This window comes from Hyposmocoma kahamanoa, unplaced genomic scaffold (genome assembly GCF_003589595.1).
Source record: "Hyposmocoma kahamanoa isolate Upper Pololo Valley unplaced genomic scaffold, ASM358959v1 95, whole genome shotgun sequence".
In the NCBI taxonomy this organism is placed as follows: Eukaryota; Metazoa; Arthropoda; class Insecta; order Lepidoptera; family Cosmopterigidae; genus Hyposmocoma; species Hyposmocoma kahamanoa.
The window spans coordinates 3,032,456-3,055,073 of NW_020654972.1; the positions used below are offsets into that span (position 1 = coordinate 3,032,456).

The following is a 22,618-nucleotide window of genomic DNA, read 5'->3' on the forward strand; positions in this document are numbered from 1 at the left end:
ATCAGTTTTCGACTATTCTAAAAACGCCAGGGTCAAGAGTCAAAATGTGCCAGGCTTTCAAACAGTCTTACAATGTCTCAACATCGGTTCATAAAACGATCACATCGCAAAAGACAGTGCAGTAACGTCTTTATCGAACCGTTTGGAAAATTAATATTTTGCATTAGATACATAATCTCCGTGTCCCGTAAATACGCGAGTCGTGAGCCCTCGGTGTGCGGCAAAGTGCGCATCGGGAACTCTTGCATTGATAACTGGATGGACTAAGTAGGGTGCTTGGAATCGTGTGAAATGCATACAATTACTTAGTAGATTTCATAGTAGAGTCCATTATCCCACCAAAGTCTAAAACAGAAGATTCTGTGTTTAATCCACTTTCATCAATATCATAGAGAAGAATAGCTGTTGCCATGTGTTTAAAGCAACGATCATGCTAGCGTTTGATATTAGACACCAAATAACGCTAGACTATAAATAAAGGAAAAGGCGTGAGTCATGTCATAAAAGGAGGTCAAGGAACTGGCTTATAGGAGAGATGACTGGAAGATGTTCCACCAACAAGAGAATAACTCTGTTACACACGGCGATGGTTACAAACACGCGTTTGTGAAACGCACATTGCATCGCTACACTTGCGATTTAAAGGCGATTGCATCGATGCAAACGTGCGGCTGAATCGATGTCATCGCGCGTTTGTACCTCTGCAGTCGCACGTTTGGATCGCGTTTGCATCGCCGCTTAAAATCACGCGTGTATATACACGTAGAAGATGAAGATTAGCGTATCTCTTAGGGTCGTGGTAAACCGCGACATTTATACTGAGATCCAAAATTATTTACTTTAATTAATTCTACGTAAAGCTGTAAGTTCCTTTTGTTATTTGTTAATTTTAAGTGATTTTATATAATAATTATAGTTTTCATTTTAATTGGTTTCAGTAAACAAATTTTCATGTAAGTGAATAAAGTTTTGTCTAGAGATAGATATGTGGCGGTGCGCTGGCGAAGGATGCTTTTTACCAATCGTAACACTTTTTTATTTTGCGGTTAACGGGTGTTTAAATGAGCGTTTACTTAAGACTAAAAAGACCAAGAAGCACATGAGTTTAATACATAACAGGAGGTAAAAATTACCCAGTCTCGATTTATAGAACGTGATTTATTGCGTGTTATAGAACCGACAGTATTGCTGTTTAAATATATATTATTATGCGATATTAGGGGTCCCAACGTTTTTTATGTTGGCTTTGATTTTAATTAGGAAGACGCATTACTATTCCGTATTTTTTGGCCCTACTACCAGTAAGAAAGCGATATAATTAATCCTGGGAAGTACTGCCTATTTCTGCCGCCAAGAGGTAATGTGAGTTTTACTGCTTTCCGGTTTTGAAGGGTTATGGTGAAATTACAGGCAACTTATGTCTCAAGGTGACGTGCGCAGTGGCAGCGCGCCTCAGACCTTTGTGATTTAAATTTCTGAGTGCAACTGCTATAGACAAGCGCGTCGCTTATCATGAGACGCACGACTTGTTCGTCATATCACGTAGTATCATAAAAAAACCCAAATAAATCTTATAAATCCACAAAAACAATTACCTATCAAACGTCTATCACAGTACACTTCAGACGTAGGTCATGAACATGAATCGTAATTTTAAGGAAACCCTCTACTATTTACTGACCTCCAGACTGAATAAGGTAAAAACAGTAATGACGTAATGACACTACCTATGTCCATTTATACGATTTAAACATTGGAATATGAATTCTTTTCCCCAGCATTAAACTACAAACTTTGACGGCCTTCACCACGAGTTCCCTTTACTACGACCAATATAAATTGAACTCCGACAATTATTGACTTAAAAAATATTCTTTTTATTGTTATTTTAATTCATTATAAGAATAAAATAAGAAGTAAGGAAACCAGTCCCAAGCCATGAAATTTCAACACTTATTCGCATCGTTTTCCATTAAAATAGTATCTCTAGGTCTTAATGCAATAAGTATAACAAGTATTCTGAATCGTCACATTCATCACGTGATATGTCTGTGTCATGATCATGTGTAAAACTGTTTAAATAGAATTTGTTCCATACTACGTAAAATCCACGTTTCTATGACGTCATTCGATTCAAGTTTGTTCCAACTAATTGTATTCAGTCTCGTGGGTTACGCTATTTTCAACTTTATGTTTAAAGCCATTGAAGTATGGAAGTAGGACATTGTGATGTAGAAGAATTTCAATGTCAACTACCATTCGAAGTCAGATAACAAGTCTATTCAACTTGTAGCCACAGTTTTATTATAGCTGTTGCGTCGTAGTGACGAAGTGGTGCAACTAGTTTTAATTTCAATGTAATAAATCTGTGATATTCAGTGATTTAGGTAAATTGTACGTGATAGTGTTTTGTTTATTAATTTATTACTAAAGAGGCAAGTATTTTTAACACTTTCTTCTTAGTAAACATTAATCACACATGAGTAAAGTTTATTTCCATTTAGCTCATGACAGCTTATACCAATATAATGTGTCGTATCACGATACTTTTTATTTGCACTTGTATTGACGTCCTTCGTATTATAGATATAAAATACTTCATAACATTAATGAAATTGATAACGTTATTGAGTAAATATGTTTATTGAGTTATCACTCAGTTTTCGAAAATCCTGAGAAATGTCCTACGAACAATGTTCATTGACAGCAAAATAATTTTTTAGTATTGTTGTAGTATTGTTAACTCTCCCACCAAATGTTGTAAATATAAACCCTGCGTGAAAATCGAGCGGTTCACATTTCAATGGTTAGTGACGTCACTTTTTTAAAGTGCAAATTGTACATTATGTGAATGATGTAAGGTACAATGTCAACAAATTTGACTTACTTAGTTTGTGACCTACTAAATGCTATTCAATACTTACCAAAAACTTCCCTATTGGAAAACTTCATTATTTATATGTATTTAGGTATATGATTGTCACCAATCGCATAACCTCAAATTGATTACAACACAACAGTTAGGAAACCGTTACGCTGTGCTCCTTCGCTACAGGCACAAATATTTTTATTGCTCGCTTTTTACGGGTAAGACCTTGACACCAGCTTTTATTCTCCAACAGGCAAAAAACCAAAACATGGAGTTCATAACCGGAGGACTAGCAGGCGTTGGAGCCACTATAATAACAAACCCCATTGACATCGTAAAAACGAGGCTGCAACTACAAGGAGAGCTTCGAGCTAAGAGTGAGCATACGGCAAGATATAGAGGGATCTTGCATGCTTTGTATGTTATAGCCAGGACTGATGGAGCGTTTGCATTGCAGAAAGGTCTTTGTCCAGCTATAGTACAAGGATTTACTATTAATTCCGTCAGGTTTGTAAGTCGTTGACATATAAAACTTCACCACAAATCACATACGTGCAACGGGAGTCCAAGAAGCCTTTCTTGGAAACAAAACTTGGGAGAGTCCATTAAGATCCTGCTCGTCTTGCGCAAATGTATTTCTTGAAAATACGTGGCCATTTAAGAAAATAAGTTGTGCTAAATGAAACCTGGAATTGTCCATTTTAATTTTATTTCTTGAGTATATACTACGTGTTTATTAGAAGTACGTGGTTTTCATTTCGCTCACAAGCAAAGATACAAAACTCGCAAAACTGACAACTATAGAAAAAGATAATCTAGAGAGTCAAATGTTATCAAGCTTGGCTTGTTACTGCTATTATAGGACCACTATTTATTGCATTGTAATAGAGACGCTTCGTTTAGAAAGGCGGTCATTTCGTATGATGATACATTCAAGTAGATTTTTCAAGATCCAATACCAATCTTTTGTTACATGCGCAGCCAGTTAAAATTGTTTTTGCTTATTAATATCGTGGATATTATAAGATCTACAGACAGATGAAAGTGCAACAACTTTGAAAACATATTTATAAGCGGAGAAACAACATTGATCATGGCATCAGTATCGATGCAACAATGCAACAGCTCTCATTACCTTAGTGTAGAATCAATCATGGAAATTACACTCGCTACTATAACTACACGTATTACCTACTACATGAGTGATAATTTGTCGTTTTCGAATACAAACAGTTGTTAAATAATCGTGTTCTTCCTGATCTATTTCAAATATTGTACATGATCGCTAGCGACTTGAAGACAAATTCATGATTGTGGTATTGGTCACCCTATAGACCTTACGTTACCCACTTTTAAATAGCATTCTTTTTATCACCAACAGGTTAGGCATATACCACATAGCAGAGGTCCAAGGTTGGATTCATAATGAAAAAGGTGAAATCAGTATTGGCAAGGCAGCGTTTTGGGCCAGCGTCAGTGGTTACACGGGTGCCGTAGTTGGTACTCCAGTCAGCGTGATCAAGACACGTATGCAAGCAGCAGCTCATCCTAGTATTGCTGTTGGAAGGCAACATAAATACAATGGTAATTCGACATCACTTCTTCGTAGGTCTCTCCACTTAAGACCCATAAGAAAAAGTTATTCATATTTAGCCACTTTGCACAATCCTGTCAAACCTCTCTTGCTTCACTTATATTACCAATTAATAAGAACTTTTACTCCAATGTATTTTTTAAGAACATTCCCAGTTTATGAAAGCGATTTTCATTACCATATTGCCTTCCATGTTGGGTCTATATATCTATTTCGTCACTCTACTTTCATTCATCGAATCCATCTGCCCAAACCAAACTGTAGAATCAGGCCATAAAACCTTTGAGGGACAGCCCTTATTAACTGCAACTGGTTTGTGGGCAAATACACGGAACAACACAACTTTTAATATGTTCCCATATTTCACCTCGTAAGAGAAATATCCATAGAAAATATTCTCCACTCCTATTGGATCAAAATATGTTTAAATTAGACTTATTAATTGCTACCTTGTAATATCGTTAGTCCATCTTGCAGTATCTCGCCTGCCCACATTTTTATGCTAAAATTTGTATCTCCATCAAGTCGACTATTTGTCTGTGAATCTGTCAACGACGCACACTTTACATCATTCCTCGATTGAAATTTACTAAGCGTTGATTTCTTGTAGTAAAGAGCATACTAGATTTCAATTTTGGATTTGGAATATAGTTTGTCGTAATATGCTGAGGTTGCTATTGATTGAAATAACAAATTTTTTCGTAAATTTCGGTAAAACACTGCTTTCATTCGGGTCTATATTTGCTACATTAAACCTTAAAATAAATGTGTCAGTCTGCAAGCAAAAGGTGTTTATGGTCAGTTTTTTGTCATATTGACTTACGCGCACAGCTATTCGGTATATACTTTTTCCGTCTAATAGACAATGGACACGTTAGAAAATGACTCTTAACGCAATTAATTGATCTGTTACATTTTGATTATTCGTAATAATCTTAAAGTGGTGTCACGTTTCATATGCGCAGTAAATGCGCATCAGACATGCCATGTCACGTGAAAAATGACGTTACAATATAAATGTTTCAGGCATGTTGCACGGTTTCAAAACAATCTACAAGACTGAGGGCATTAAAGGCTACTTTGCGGGCATGAATGCAATAAGCACGAGAATTGCCATTGGCAGCGGAGCGCAGCTTACCACCTTCTCTGCGTAAGTTCATTCATTATAGTACTTAATGATTAAATCCAAAACAATAAAACGATAATTTACTTTTTATTAGAGATGTATAAGTGCCAATATAAGAAGAAGTGTTTATAATTTCACGAACACGTATTATTAAATATATCAATTCACGACGAAATAAAATATGACGAATTATTTATATCTTGCACTAAACAAGCGTATCACGGAATATTAAGGACATTTCGCAACCATTACTGTTGTATAATGTACTCCTTGACTTTAGAACATATATAGACGGCGCTTACCACTTCCTATGGGTGTAAATCTAAGTCTAAGTAAGACTGCCAGTTTGAATATTATATAAGAAAATAAAAAATATTTTTATTTTTTCAGAGCAAAAGAGTGGCTAGTGACACATGGAGGCTTTGAAAATCAACCACCAATAATAGTGGCGTTTGTCGCAAGTCTCATATCCGGTGCGATTGTTGTTTCTATAGAAACTCCACTCGATCTGGCTAACACAAGACTTTTTAATCAAGGTAAATTTCGTCAGCAATTACGTGTATCTTTAAAAGCAGTCATTAACTATTATCTTCGACCAAAGCCTGCAGTGTTATCAGCTTGACCTCTGGTAACGTATTTTTATCATATATATATTTATTATATGTATTGTTATCATATATATATTTATACATATGTTATATTATTATATATATATTTAGTATCACAAATCTCAGATAAGTAAATAACTTCTAAGTATTTACTTGTAACCGAGTGTGTAAATAGGTCGGTTAGCACATAAAATGAAAAAACAAATATTCGGTGTTCCTTTAAATTAAGATACTCATATTATGTTACCTACAACGAAGTAATTTGACCTATCGATCGGCATCATCAAAATACCAGGTGATTTTTTTTGCATTTGGTCGGTTATATTCCCAAACGAGTCTAGAAACTTTCTAAAGGTCATTGAATGCAGTATTATTACTTACTTTTAAAAGTAAAATAATGTCTTCCTGATGCAAAGTATGATATCTACAACTTTGAAAATACTTTTCCTCCGTGTCCCTAAGCCTGAAACGCCCGGTATTGTTATTAAACATAAGAGTACACTCTCATGTTTAATAACAATACATCTCTGCCAAGAAAGATCTCGTTTGGCGGGCCTTTAATTTGTAACCAAAAGTAACTTTTTGTATTGGCTATAGAGCCATTAGCTCGAAATAATAACAAGTAATTAAGAAACTCAAAAGGTAATATAGTTAAACTTAGATATAATCGTTTAAAAATTGCCATTTTTTGTCTTGTGCATGACTGGAAAAAAATATACACTTCATTTCCGTTTATTACATTACATTCATACATACAAACTACTCAAATTATCTTTTCTTTTCTATAATTTTGGAAATCTATAATGGCAGAGATCAATTCAACTCTCTTTATCATAATTTGATTTTGTATTATTAACACGGTAATGACAACCACTTTTTTATCAATTTCAGGATCCGCAGCAACTCAAGGCGCCTTACTTTACACAGGCATCTTTGACTGTTTGCGAAAAACATACAAGATAGAAGGACTACGCGGTCTTTACAAGGGGGTCTGGCCACTCTACATAAGAATGGCGCCATTCACCACCGTATCTCTACTTCTATGGGATATATTAAATAATATGCTGGTAGAAAAATGAACTAATTAAATGATTAGAAAAATTACAATTTTGGCTTTTTCAGTACGTGTACAAGACCAACATCACTTGTTAACACATAAGAATAAAATCATTGACGAAAAGGTTAAAAAAAATTAATACTTCAAAAGGCTTATGTTCAAAAAATGTGAGTAAATAAATAAGTGACACGGCGTGTAATCAGGTTTTAAGGTATTTGTACGATAGTACATGAGTACGTAGTTTATGTACAATTAGCCACAAGAATCTCTTCGATCACTCCCAGCTAGAACGCCCGAACGCGCAAAAAAAAAACAGGATATTTTAAAAACAGGATAGAGGCTAAAAGTATATCACTTATTTGTGTTCTATTTTTCACAATATGGCATCATTTCAAAACAGGTTGGAAGAAAATAATAACAATATTTTTTGGCGTATACCAATAAGGAATCGGATCGAAAATGTAGTTAAAAAGAACGTTTGTATGATGAAAAAAATATTACAATCAGTATTAACTAAGAAATAACAATTACTTGTATTTTAAATCAGTATAAAATGAAATCTAAATATTGTTATATTTGTCATTCGTTATGCAAGCACCCATCACATCAAGAGACGTCAAACGAAGGTACGCTAAGAAACGTTCGCGTATCTACGTAATCTTGTGTTTTTTCTCCGTTTCATAACTTTTTAACGAAAAATTGTAAGCATTTTCGGTTGAGAACAGTACGATATCAATACTAAAATTATCGCATAAGTGCACATTGACCACTTTGTTTATATATCTACCAGTAACGTCACTCATTCTGAGATGACATGCAGCCGGCAGTGCAGGCAGACGATTTGTTCATCCCGCGACACTTGGTACTCGTGTCATTAAAAACATACAATTTCTTTTCTATTGATTTTTTTTTCTAAAAAGAAAGCTCATAACGCTGTGCGGTAACTGTAGCCAACTACGTATGCCTACGTATAAACCCGTTAAAGAGATTGCAGTAGGCAGATTAAATTTAAGAACCATTGTGAATTAATTTGTTTTGGACGAAAAAAAACCTTTACTGAAATTTCAGGTTAGAAGCGATTTAGTGATTTTTTTCATTTACTATATATACTCATAACTCATTTATTTAAATTACATTAAATATAGTTTTAGGGACTTGAAGCTCTATTTAAATAAAATAATAATATTTTGTCGTGACTTTTGTTTTGTGTCGTGCATGTACTTATCATGGTACTTATAAATGACGAATACTTTCTGAAAAGTTGCCGCTTCTCTATTACGTGTTCTCAAACTAGAAAAGTAGTATGAGTGTATGGGCAACGGGATTCACTCCACAGTCTCCAGAACACTCAAACTTGAACCAATTTAGAACAGTTCAATCGCCCACAGTGCAAATTGTTGAGCTACCGACGTCGTCAAAATTGTTATTAATTTAAAAATAAAAAAATTGTTAATGCAAAGATAGAACATATCGAAAAAATTTTTTCGATCCGTGCATACTAAGCATACTTGGCATAGCGTCTGACACGGTTTGTTAGAAAACGTCGGTTCGAATCCGGCCGGATCGAAGGAATTTTTCCTAAGTTAATCTTTGTGTTAATAATTATAACAAACTGGTGGAGTAATTTCACATAAAAATAATTGAATATCAATTCAATAAAAATTTAAATATAGTGAATATCGAAATTTGTAGCCGGGACTTGTAGCTGTAAAGGTATCTAATTGGGTGACGAAATATTTTCAAAGATATCTAAGATAGACGGCACTACAGCTAAAAAGTCGCTGAAAAACCAAATACAAAGATACGACAACAAGCACATAGAGAAATTCATGGGGTCCGCTGGTTCGTTCCGTTGCCTAGTTCGCATAGCATCTGACACGGTTTGCTAAAAGACGTCGGTTCAAATCCCGCCGGATCGAAGTTTTTTTTTTCTAAGTGTTCGAACTTTGTATTAATAATTATAACAAACTAGTGGAGTACTTTCACATAAAAAAATAATTAAATATCAATTCAATAAAAATCAAACAAATTACTTTCTGTAAATCATACTAAAGTGTGACCCAACCACATTATACACGATCGCAGGTGCGATCGATTGATTTATACCCTACGAGATGACCGCTGCGTGCCCAGCACAAGCAAGCACAAGCGCAGGTCGACGCAAGATAATTTTCAATTGCCACCATGGATTGTAATACAAGTTGCAGACATAATTTTCAAAATATTTTTTGTATGGTATTCAAGTGACGGAATGAACAAATCGTGTGCCGAGTAGTAAGTGGCACACCTATCCATATGAGTTGTACTGCCACTCAAAGCTTTAAATCACAAAGATCTGGGGAGCACTGCCACTACGCCCATCACTCTAGAGACATAATTGACAAGTCCTGTCATGTGTCTATAATTTCACCAGCACCCATACGCTTCAAAACCGAACGCAGTAATTGCTCACATTACTGCTTGGCAACAGAAAGAGGTAAGATTGGATGAAATTTTTCACAAGCAGTTATACTGGTTCCAAAATTATTCCGGTCTTGCAATTCATGTACAAACTTAGATCACAGAAAACGACAGAGTTCCTAAGTCGCCATCAACTATAGTACCTCGCTAGCTTCAATATGTTTGTTTTTTAAATAATGCGCCAAAGAACCACACCAATTACATGGTCTCAAATCAATTCCCTGTACTATGAGTACCAGATCGAATTTACTCTTCGAGACACTTCCCAGTACATCCAGAAATCAAAATCAATTTAGATAAGTTAATTTCCCAAATTAGTCTCTTCTATCCAGCGTACATCATTCAAAGTTTTGGGCCACTGAGGCACACACACAATAATAATAATAATGCACACACTCAACGCCCCGCACTAGGGAAACTCTGTGTCGCGGGTGCCATGGACACACACATAGACAACCATAAATTACACCCAAACTCAAGAGATAAATAAATGTAGGCCATACAACTATTTCTCTCGGCCCGGGAATCGAACCTGGGACCTCTGCGTGGCAGTCCGGCATGGTAACCGTTCGGCCGCAGAGGTCGTCATATTGTAAAAACTCATGATGTCCTACTTTAGGCATATCAATTTATTATGACTACAACATTTAGATATTATACAACTTTATTATTATTTTCTTTGAAACTCATGGAAACTGTGAAATCGCATTGCATATGCCATTTGACAGTTTGAAGAGCTATCTAAAAATGCTTAACATCGTTGCAAGCACGTGTTTAGTAAATCACTCATTTTCAAGATTATCCGGGCCATCAGTGTCGGGGAAAGTAAATAGCCGGTCTTCGATTACACGAACACTTCTAATTGCCCTATAGTTATGTTACATAGAAATACACGAGACTCGCGAATCAACATGTATAGCTAAATGCTTGCTTAACTCTATAGCTTACTGAGGGGTGACGTCACGTCTTAGAATATATCCTTCAGCCTTGCAGTTTGTCTCTATTTTATGATATTTGAAATTAATATACTGTACTAATAAATGTTTGTTTACAAAGAGTAACCCCTTGAGTTCTCACTCGCTCTTCTCAGGGGAATCTGTATTACGAATCAGTAGTAGAGTTTAATTCAACGTAACGATTTCAAGCGTAGTTTGCTTACGTATGAAATAAAGGCTATTTGATTGTGAGTATAAAATATTCCGTCATATATAATATATAATATTTCCACAGCAAACAAATATTTAGTCAATGTAACTGAAAAGGCGATGACAACATGTATTTTAAATTTTTTTAAGCAGTACCTACCTATCCTAGAGTACGTGAAATACCTTTTTAAAACTAAATTATCAAAACACTTCATAACTTAATTCCCACGATCGTTTTCAGACAAGCTCATTACCCAAACATGTTCAATGGATATTAAATTACAGCATAAAGTGATAAATCCACCGATTACATTCATTGTAAACCAACCTACAATTGTGGTTACTGACTCATACTTTCAATATCCGTGAAGTCAATAAACCGCTTTCAGATTTGTTATACTTGAACGTTTCACCTAGTCAAAAGTAATTACCGCGAGTTTTCGACATTTACGACGCTAAGGAATTCTGGCATTCAAAGTAAAGACTCTTATGGCGATCGCCCTGATTCTATTTACACTACCATTTGGAACACAGGAGTGCTGCTTTGCAGGAGAAATAGGTAATGATGGCACTTAATCAGGTGGGTTTTGCATGGAAATCACTACCATCATTATAATTCCAATAGAGTTATTGTGATGTGACATGGGCCTATAATTATGTTTCTTATATGTCCTTGTTACGAAGCCCGCAGAAGAGAGCTTTACAATTGACGTCGAAATCGTTAAAGATAGCAATGCGAAGTCTCGAGTTCACTTCTGCGTGTAGATTCGACAAAGAAAATTATTGGCAAAGACTTCAAAGCTAGTACGTAGATATCGTTGATTATAGGATTGTAATAGCCAACTTCATGCATTCCCAAAAAAGAAACTACTTGTTTATTCAAATAAAAAACATTGAGCATTGTCCTCAACTTTCGCGACTACGCCCAGAACAAGTCAGAGCAAACAGCGCGTGCTGTATAAATTATCCTAGGGCCAATTTGTGCATAATTAGTTTGGACAAATGAGCACGTTCTGAGACATACTGTCTGCTAGATTGTGGACAGTACTCGACTGTTATGATAACGTACGTTTTTAGTAGCTATGTTAGCTACGTTTTGTTGTACAGGCATCTGTTGTTGGCTTAAGATATTCATGATGTTTTGTGTCAGTACCAGCGCTGAGAAAGAAGGTCAGGAAAATAATCATAATATTAATACGATATACGGTAACAAAAGTACCTAGCAAATGAAATACTAATACAAAAGTAGTGGAGTGTTTATAGTTTTTCAATCTCGACCTTAAACCTTTGAAGTAGGGGAGAGGTGTGTCAATTGTAACAGAAAAACAAATCTTAATAATATTTTAATTAGCAAACACAGCGCAATAATTTTTGGTCACAATCATTTTAAGTTATTTAATAATAAAATCATATAAATAAAATAACATAAAATGTTTGATAAATGAAATGTGATGACGACTCACTTTTTGCAAATGAAAATAATAAAGACCTACGAAAAGAACGACAGAATAATGTAAAGTAGCAAATATCAGAGTATAGCCCAATCTCTCTCGGACGTGTAAACACAATATGGGCGAGGTACGCCACAATAGCCGCCCGGCACGTACATTCGCATAAACGCTGTGCCCACGCACCTGAATCCATTACCCGGCGATTAACTTGTAAGTGTGGGAGGAGAGCTTTAGCCAGACTAGCCATTGTCTATAGGGCGTTAGTTTAATTTTCATGTAACGGAAGTGTCGATTCATTGAAATGGGCCGACAAGATCGCTTTGTATTGACAGTAGATATGCCACGAATATTCGGCTACTATTCAGTATTAGGCCTATTCGGCCACTTTTTTAATATTCGAATGTCAAATAATGAAAAACGCACATATTATTCAAAATGTATCATGTATTTTAATCACGAATTTTTGCTCTAATACTTAAAACAATACACTGGCAGGTTACAACAATTTTTTCAGCATTGGTTGGTAACAAACATCATAAACAATTCCTGCTTCTAAAAATAGCCTCTCACTATGACACTACTGCCAGGAGACGATAGATAAATCTTAGGAAACTTGACAGGCAGTATCCAATACTGCTTTGCGTTTTATGACCACCATTTGTAAGTATCTGTCATCCGGTCTAAGGGAACAGTTTCCAAATAAAAAGCAATCTCATGTGCAATAGAACTATTCTCCACATCAGTACAGTACCCGGCCTTATGTACGTAATGGTATGATACTTGCCTCTATTTTAAATGTCCCTCCTATTAAGCAAAGTACCGTAAAAACTTAGGTATGCTGGTATTGTGCCTTTAAGTCACATTTCTAATTCAATCTTAGATTGAAGAACACTTATTTGAAGTGTTTCATAATATCTAAAATATTCCGTAGGAAAATTTATTTTTAAGACTTTAAATTCAGCGTGCAAGAACGGTCATCATCATCATCATTTTCATCATCATCATCATATCAGCCGGAAGACATCCACTGCTGAATATAGGCCTCCCCCAAAGATTGCCAAACTAGCCGGTCGGATGCGACGTGCATCCATCGTTTACCCGCCGCCCTTACCAGGTCATCCGTCCAACTAGTAAGGAGCCGTCCCACTGAACGCCTTCCGGTTCATGGTCTCCATTCAAGAACCTTTCTGCCACACCGGAAGTCAGTTCTACGAGCTATGTGCCCTGCCCACTGCCACTTCAACTTGCTAATTCTTCGAGCTATGTCGGTGACTTTCGTTCTTCTATAGATCTCCTCATTTCTAATTCGATCACGTAGAGAAACGCCGAGCAACTAATTATGAAACTATAAAGTCTAACAAAACTAGACCATTCTTAAACTATCCTAAAAAATCGTCGCTAACAAATTGTTGTGAACGCGCAGGGTGCGAGGTCGCGCATGCGCAGGCTGCAGCGCCGTGACGGCGTGTAAGTAGATCAATATGTTACATAAATTAACATCTATTGTATTTTTTTATATGATACCGAGCGACAGGGCGAACAAGTCGTACATCTTGGTGGTAAGCGACACGCCTACCCAGAATAGTTGCAGTGCTACTCAGAGCTCTAAATCGCGAAAACCTGATGCTTACTGCAACTACGCACGTCAATCTGAGACTTATGTTGACAAGTCCCATGTGCCTGTAATTTCACCAGCACCCTTACTCGATTGCTACTAAAAATCCTACTTTAGCGTATATACGGAGTTCGTACGCATATATACAGTGTTTGATGCAGACCAGGCATCATTATCTATATGATAAACTTACCAATGCCAGTCTTCTCTGTTACAGAATCCATGAAGAGGAAGAGGAGCTATGGAGCTGCCTTACTTATAGCCAGCAGCTTTCAGAAGATATTGTTTTCTATATTTCCTCCAGTACTGAGAACAACTAACTCTTATTCGCTGATAAATAGACAAATTTGCAGCCTATACGTTTATAACGTACTTAAATTTTCATGTTCCCTTTGAACGGTACTAAGCGGCGAGACAGCGATGACCATCGCCACGACCATCGGCGACCTCTGCCGGTCATTTACAAACACGGCCATGGGAACCTCATGATAACGCATCGCACGTACCAACTGATTACAATGTGAACGTTTTTGCTTACAATTAAGATCTACTCTGTTTGTCTTTAACAGTATTTAACGAGGGATATGCTTGGTTAATTATTTAGAAGGTACGTTGTAAAGTGATTACCACTTAAATACATCAGTACATCAAACAACGGAGCAGCTAATCCGCCACCAATTTTTGTTAGACGCATATTACATATACAATACGTTCTAATTAAATAATATTTAAATAAGGTACCATAATGGAATTTAATGAACATTTATTTATCGAGTTCTTAGGTTTTCGCGATTGTTACACATAGGAAATGAAACTATTTTTTTATTTAATTAATAACTATTGTAACTATAGTGAAAAAATAGGGTGGTTTGCATCAATATTAGACATAACTGGTTGAAGACTGTACCATCTTAGTCAACCGTGACCATGGGACCTGTAAAGGGCCCGAAACGTCGGTTTGTTTGAAAAAACAAATATACGCGATTTAAATCCGGAATAATAGTTTCATTTCCTTTGAACATTTATTTACTTTGTTTTTCGGAGCATTATTTACTTTGTTTTTCGGAGCATCAACATTTCATAAAACACTCCGCAAAATCGTGACTCATTAGGTATCATTTTTATGTCTCTAATAAATCTGCTTCTTGGCGACCACAAAACTTTAACTTTCACAACACGACTGTAAACAAAAATCGTCACATCTCGAGTGACCCATAATCGCGCAGATCTCGACGTGTGCGCTAGTGTAGCCGCCGATAACGTCAGTTCCCATGCCCGCAGGTACTTCCGAAACTAGCAACTTCCTTAATGTTCTCTAGTCTAGAGATCCTAGCCATTACTTTCTGGAAAAGAGCGCTAGATTTATATAATTCCCAGTAGATAGACTAAATGACTAAGCTTTGAAAATATTTACCCATCACGCAACCGCCGCCTCTTGCCGTTGTTACTAAAGATTAAGTTGTTTCAGACACAAAAAAAAACATATATTCTCTTAACCCTTTCAGGACGAGTACTTCAATAGTAACATAAAAATTTAAGTTTTCTTGTTATAGTGCTTATATTGATTCAAATAAAATGTTCAATGTATGTAAATCATTGAATTTTGTCAGTAAGTTGTTGATACTTTTCTATGGAAAAGCAGTAAGCGGAAACTACACAGAAAGCACTTGGAAATCGCATTGCAACGCAAGTAGATGGTTTTTTGAGATTTATTTTTTATAATACCAAGGGACGGGACGAATAAGTCGTGCGTCCGGTAATCAGCGGCACGCCTATCCATAACAATTACAGACCCATTCAGAGCCTTAAATCGCAAAGATCTTAGAGGCTACGCCCGTCACCCTAAGACATAAGTTGACAAGTCCCATGTATGTGCCTGAAATTTCATGCTTGGCGGCAGAAATAAGTAAGGTGGCAGTCCTTCCCTGGACGAACTCATTCACAAGGAGCTCTACTGCTACTTAGATCCATATAACGGAACGAGGTACCTTTTACTGTTATATTGTGACATTTAATTACACGGTAAACGTTGTTACTGTCCATGAAAGGGCTAAGAATGTCAAATGCTACTTTTGATTCTCGAACTATCCGTTCACATCGACTGCAGCAGACGCTTTCAGTTGAACTCTCGACTGCGAGTAGTCGAGTGACGTCTCGACTGCATGCAATTGATCACGACTGCACGCAACAACTGCAGGCGTGCAGTCCATCTGTTGGCAGCCTAATAAATTAATGACTATCAGCGCTGCAGTCTAGAACACATCAAACTCAAAAATAAATTGCGATTAGCTGAATCGAAATTAAGAACATTGACATCGATGGATCTTATTCATTAAATAACGCACAGTAATTTACGTCACGCCATTAAGAACTGAATATTTATGTTTGCAGTTAATGCTTGAAGTTGCAACCGAGACCTCGACTGCATGAAGTTAATAACGACTTCACGCATTAACTGCATGAAGTCGATCTCGACTGCATGATGATTCAGGCAGTGCGTGAAGTAATTGTCAATTTAATGCAGTCAAGGTCTCGAATACTAATAACGACTTCACGCCTCAACTGCATGTAGTCTATCTGTTAGCAGCCGAAAACGTGTAAACTAACAAACGTCTCAAATCGACCTCGTATCAACATGTTAAAATGTATATTGAGATGATTGCAGCTTGTAGCAATGTAGATTTCAAGACTTAACTCATAGTCAACATGTGGTTTGCTCCCAGAATTGCCACCACCAACTCTATCAGTGCTTACTTTGACCATATCTAACTTTATACATTCACAACGGTTCCAGTTTCTGAGTCTATTTAATTATTTAATTTGTACTTCCGTAGAAATTGCTTAATAATGTTACTAAACAAACAATTAATCTGTAGGTATCATATCCGTACAGAAATTAGCGGTGACTCTACGACGGCAAAAGTGGTCACAGGCTTATCGGAAACATCATGTATACAAACCTGAACCGTGTTTACTGATAATGTGATTTATTGGGAGAAAATTGTGATCCGATATATTATATTATTTATATAGGTAAATGAGGAGTACTTTTTGATTTAAAGTCTTCTTTAGAACGATGTATTTTGGACGATTGTCACGCGCTAACAAATAAACATACATTAGCAAGGTACTAGGTATCAGTATATGGCTTAGAGAGATGGAATAGCTTAAGTAGAGTTAAGGCTCTGGCGGTTTTGTAAGACCATTTGAAGACGTCAGTGGCCCAATGGGTTGCACTGTACTCGCTGTAGGAAGTTCCGGGTTTAGTTCCCAGTAGGACCAATTTGGAAAAATACCTTTCCTAAATTGGTTTTGGTCTGGGTGCCCAGAGCGAATTCCATTGCTTTGGTAAATACTGCCAGCACAGGTGATTAGTATGGCTGTCTGGGTCATTATTATTACTATAACCTGGTCTCAAACTAGATAACCATTAGCATTTTGAGTAGAGACCAGAGCAACGAAGAAATCAGAATAATTTACAAAAGTTGCCTAAATGGCTAAAAAGAGGAATCGTATTCGAAACCTCGTGAAACGCTAAGAGTATTTAGGCCGCCGCCGCCGAGGATGTCCTAAGCTCGTACATTTACTCTTAACTTTTTGCGTCTCGTTTTCTCCCGACTCAAAACTGTGACACAAATATTTCAGACACGCGTGTAAAATAAAATCTACATAACAATTATTTATGACTGACATTGACCCCGGAGTGACATTTGACCCTAACCTGTTTGCCCCATCGGTTCTGTTTGGGACGTGCGCGACGGTCTTATTTTATTTTAATCCACATACTAAAAGCGATTCGTACAAAATAGTTGATAGACTGGTTTCTTTGTGTCTTTTTTCGTAGTATGTTTTACAGACTGTAATCATGCGGCATTGTTTGCGCGCATACGAGTTATGGATCTCAGTTGGCCCCTGCCCCTATATTTGCGTCAGTCCATAGAACAATTATACCGTATGTTACTGTTAGAATATTTTAGTTGTTCATTAACTTTGCTATATTAATCGTTGTTTGATGCTCTCTTTGAACTTGTACTATTCTGTATTTGCGTGATAAATTATTATTGATTTATGGTATGTAACCAAGGTAAGTCAAGTTTGTGTCAATGTTATAATATTGTTAATGATTTTTTAAATACCATACAGTTTAGCATTTACTTAAGTACTTATTTTTAGAAGCAATAAAGCTCCTTATGAAAAGGTTCATCAGAGACGAACTGCTGCCACTTTACCTATTTCTGCCGCCAAGACGTAATGTGAGCATTACCTATTGCGTTCCGGTTTTGAAGGGTATGGGTGCTGGTGAAATTACTGGCACATGAGACTTTTCTACTTATGTCTCTGGTTGGCGCATTGGCAATGCCCCTCAGGTCTTTGTGATTTAAAGCTCTGAGCGGCATTGCCATTGTTATGGACAGGCGTGTCGCTTACCACCAGGCCCACGACTTGCATATAATAATTCACATATAACAATATGCATATTTTGTAGTTTTAACCATTAACGTGTGTTGATGTGTCTTCTTTTAGAGTTAACTGTCACTCTCCTACTAGAATCTAACTAGTTAAAATAATAAATTATTAGTTTGAGTAATTAGCACTTTATCTTAGAAACAAGGAATTATTTGCAATAAATAGGTTAAGTATATTAAAACCACATGGGCGTAGTTAAGGATTGCAAGGAAATGATGAAATGAAGAGAAAACATTTCGAATAAAACTTTGAAAGTCAGTTATATGAAGGGAAAGTGTCTGAATCCATCAAGTTTACGACGTGTGTCAACGAAATCCAAGTGCCTATAAAGTTGAGAAATGTACATAAACACTTTTTATACTTGCTAAATAGGTTGCTCATTCGATGTTTCTCTTTCCAATATAGGTACTTACAATATAAGTACAGAGGTATCAGAAGACTTAAACCAACTGCAGAAACCGTAAATAGTTTAGATTTGCACTCACTTCGACGTGTAATATTTATTCTGAATATCCCTTAAGGTTTTTTTTATAATACCAAGTGGCGGTAAGTGACACGCCTGTCCATAACAGTTGCCATACCGCTCGGAGGTTTAAATCGCAAAGATCTGAAGGGCACAGCTACATCGCCGTGAGAAATAAGTTGACAAGACTCGTGTGCCTGTAATTTTACCATCATCATTACACTTGAAAACCGAAACACAGTAATGCTCACATTTCTGCCGCAAAGCTGAAAAAGTTGACAAGTGCCATGTGCCTGTACAATCACTAGTACCCTTATCCTTCAAAACCGGAACACAGTAATGACGCAGTATTACTTTTATATTATATACTATTATATCTTTAATGCTCATACATAGGGCGCACTATAAGTTTCCGGAACCGGCCACTTAAACAATATTTAAAAAGTAATTACAACATTTGAAAATTGCACTTTTTGGCTGTAGCATACAGTTTGTTTCATCTGACTGTCACTTGTTTTTACATTGTGGTGTCATTTTAGAAATTGATTGTCTACATCACCATGGACTTAACTCGCGAAAATTTTCGTAGTATGATTTTCTACGACTTTAAGTGTAATATAACAGCTCAGCGGAGCTTCGCTAAGCTTCAAACTGCTTTTGGCGACGAAGCATCATGCAAGACGACTATTTATAGCTGGTTTGCAGAATTCAAACGCGGTCGTGTGAATCTCAGTGACAAATTTCGTGATGGTCGCCCGTCCACTGCTGTGAACAACAAAAACATTGATAAAAACAGACAGGCATGTGACATACCATGAGATTCGGGCATCTTTAGGCATAAGCATGAGTCAAATACAATCAATACTACACAAACATTTGGATGTGAAAAAGCTGTGCTCTCGGTGGATCCCACACAATTTAGATTGAGGTTCAAAAATCGGATCGCGTCACTTGGTGCTATGCCATGCTTACCAGATTCAACAAAGGGGCGACTAATTTGGTGTGAGATATAGTAACAGGTAATGAAACATGAATTTATGGTTGCGATCCCAAAATAAAGCAGCAATCGAGCGTATGGGTCTTTCGAGATGAGCCGAAATCAATTAAAGTGGCGCGCGTGCTAAGTGCCTAGCGGATGGTTGCTTCTTTTTTTAATAGAACTGGACACGTGGCTACTGTTGCTTTGAAGAATCGTTGTACCGTGAATGGTGACTGATACACGATCATTTGATTGCCGGAAGTTATTGACAAACTCCGTAAAAATAACCGTAAACTCCGTATCATCTTGCACCACGATAATGCCAGTTCTCACACGGCCAGACAAACAAATGAATTTTTGAAGGTGAACAACGTTGACCTTATGAGTCATCCCGCGTACAGTCCCGACCTGGTACCTTGTGACCTTTATTTATTTCCAAAAATTAAGAACCAGTTACGCGGTCACCGATTTTCATCACCTGAAGAGGCTGTCGAAGAGTATGAAAAATATGTTTCAGAGATTGTCACGGAGGAGTGCCATAAATGTTTTCAGAATTGGTTCATTCGTATATAAAAGTGCATTAACGCTAACGAAAAATATTATGAGAAACAATTAATTCATTTCTAACCATTTATAGTATTTTTTCTTATTCATTCCGGAAACTTATAGTACGCCTCACGTATTACCGCTTGGCAAGGTGGCAGTACTTCCCTGGACGAACTGTTTTACAAAGAACTCTACTGCGATTAAAAAGGTTTACGTCTAGCCTAAATTCAGCCTAGAATTGCAGTCATTTAATAGCCTCAGTAAAGATTGTATTGCTGCCAAATTAGTAATTCTGCAAGTTGTAATGTACTTTCTACATAAATGTTTCAAACTCGTACTCAAATAATCTATAATTTATAGTTAAATAAATCACACTTAAAAAACGCCACATGGATCAAACTCTGCTACTCGTTCGTAAGGCCCTCCGAGAAGAATGAATCGCGTCGAATGAAGCTGCTCATATAATTGTCATCGAACTTCACTTTGTAAGTTCGTTTGATTTTCAATAATTACCTAACTGTAGGGGTTCGTGTTTCTAAATAAACATTTGTATACACTTGTCATTAACAAAATTAATTTCAAATATCACTGATCAAGAGAACCTGCAAGGGTTAACTTTTTAACCGACTTCAAAAAAGGATGTGTATGTTACGCGATTACTCCGAGATTTGTGAACCAATTTTGATGATTCTTTTTTTGTTGCCTCAGTATTGATGTGTACTAGTGGTATCTCAGTATTGGTTCCATTTAAATTTAGAGAAAACATTCCACCTCTAAGGATGGCAAACCAGGGAATGAATCTGGTTTCTGGCAGTTTTCCGATTTTAATAAAATTTGGCAAATAGATGTCATCCCATGAACTTTTGCAGTCGGTTTTTTTTAGAATAAAGTTATTAGACTTGCAACGTCCAGACAATGACAAGACACAACAACATTTTGTCTTCATATAACGGTTACCTTGAAAAAATGTTTATGTAAGAAAAATCTTCAAAACCTTTACAGCTATAGACAGAACAATGTTGAACTAAGCCATCTCCGCTTCTGACATCAATAAATCTCACCATAAATAGGTAGTAATAAGCTTCCTTATTGTCAGGCCTTTCTGCAGTAACAATATTATTATTATATCACAATAATATAATAAAACCTGGTGACCGCAGATTTGAATGGCTGCATTTACTTTGCGATGAGTAAGGTATAAAAGATTCACAGGGTGTCCAGTGCAGATTATGATTTAAACTGATAAACATTCTACTTTTAGGCTTGGAACTGGATATTAGATAGTAGTCCGTTCCCAAACAGATCGAAGATCAAATTTTAGAAAAGTAGAAATGTAAATCATTTATTCATTGAATAATCTACACAGTGCGTACATAATTTTTATAATAATAACAACACTGACGTAGACATTAATAATAACATAAATATTTGGAACGAAATACATATATAAAGGACAAAGGGTGGTAGCTGTGCTGCCAAGGAAACCATGACCCACTCAGCTTGTTGTCATCTCACATCTAATGCTACGACGCTGATTTTCAGCGGATCCGGCAACAGAACACACGTGACACGGAACATAGTGACCGTATTAACAAGCACATGTTACTTTAAACACAAAACATGAACAGTCTATTCCGCTAGTCTATTCCATTCCATGAGCAGTCTATTCCATAAACAGTCGTTTCCATGAACAGTCTATTCCATATTAAATAAGCAGTAGAATTCCTTGTGAAAGTGTTCGTCCATGGAAGTACTGCCAGTTATTTATTTCTGCCACCAATCACTAATCTGAGCATTACTACGTTCCGGTCTTGAAGGGTAAGCTGCTGAAATTACAAGTACGTGAGACTTGTCAACTTATATCTCATAGAGCCCAGCGCTGTGGCAGATTTCTCTGTGATTTAAAGCTGTAAGTGGCACTGTTATGGACAGGCGCGTCGCTTACCACCAGGCTCGCGACATATTCGTCCTGTTACTTGGTATCATAAAAACAGATGTTCGAAACTTAAAAACAATAACTTCGACTTTTATTTCAATTACTGTTACGGATTTGAATATCACAAAAAATATGATTATTTTACTGAATACCTGAAAAATGTAAAATGGTAAAAGTAAAAGTGCAATGACTGATGATTGATTGAAGTAAAAATTAATGGCAATTCACAACGACTATTAAAGTTAATTATAGCTTATAAGGTTTCAATTATGCTAGCAAATATCTCAACCAGGATACGATTT

The 22,618-nt window shown here is 36.5% G+C and overlaps 1 protein-coding gene across 1 annotated transcript; it reads left to right on the plus strand.

The window, feature by feature from the left end:
- Nucleotides 1-2,929: 2,929 nt before the first annotated feature.
- On the plus strand, nucleotides 2,930-7,304 carry LOC113238159 (solute carrier family 25 member 35-like). Its single transcript, XM_026474913.1, has 5 exons — nucleotides 2,930-3,376; nucleotides 4,251-4,453; nucleotides 5,490-5,613; nucleotides 5,980-6,125; nucleotides 7,089-7,304. Exons 1-5 carry the CDS (start codon nucleotides 3,138-3,140, stop codon nucleotides 7,274-7,276), a joined length of 900 nt encoding a protein of 299 aa, XP_026330698.1. The 5' UTR covers nucleotides 2,930-3,137; the 3' UTR covers nucleotides 7,277-7,304.
- Nucleotides 7,305-22,618: the final 15,314 nt, after the last annotated feature.

Excerpts from the sequence above, each read along its gene's own strand:
- LOC113238159 (XM_026474913.1), top strand. The coding sequence starts at position 3,138 with ATGGAGTTCATAACCGGAGGACTAGCAGGCGTTGGAGCCACTATAATA. Across the intron at positions 4,454-5,489 it reads AAGGCAACATAAATACAATG|GCATGTTGCACGGTTTCAAA; the intron begins GTAATTCGACAT and ends TAAATGTTTCAG. Across the intron at positions 5,614-5,979 it reads CAGCTTACCACCTTCTCTGC|AGCAAAAGAGTGGCTAGTGA; the intron begins GTAAGTTCATTC and ends TTATTTTTTCAG.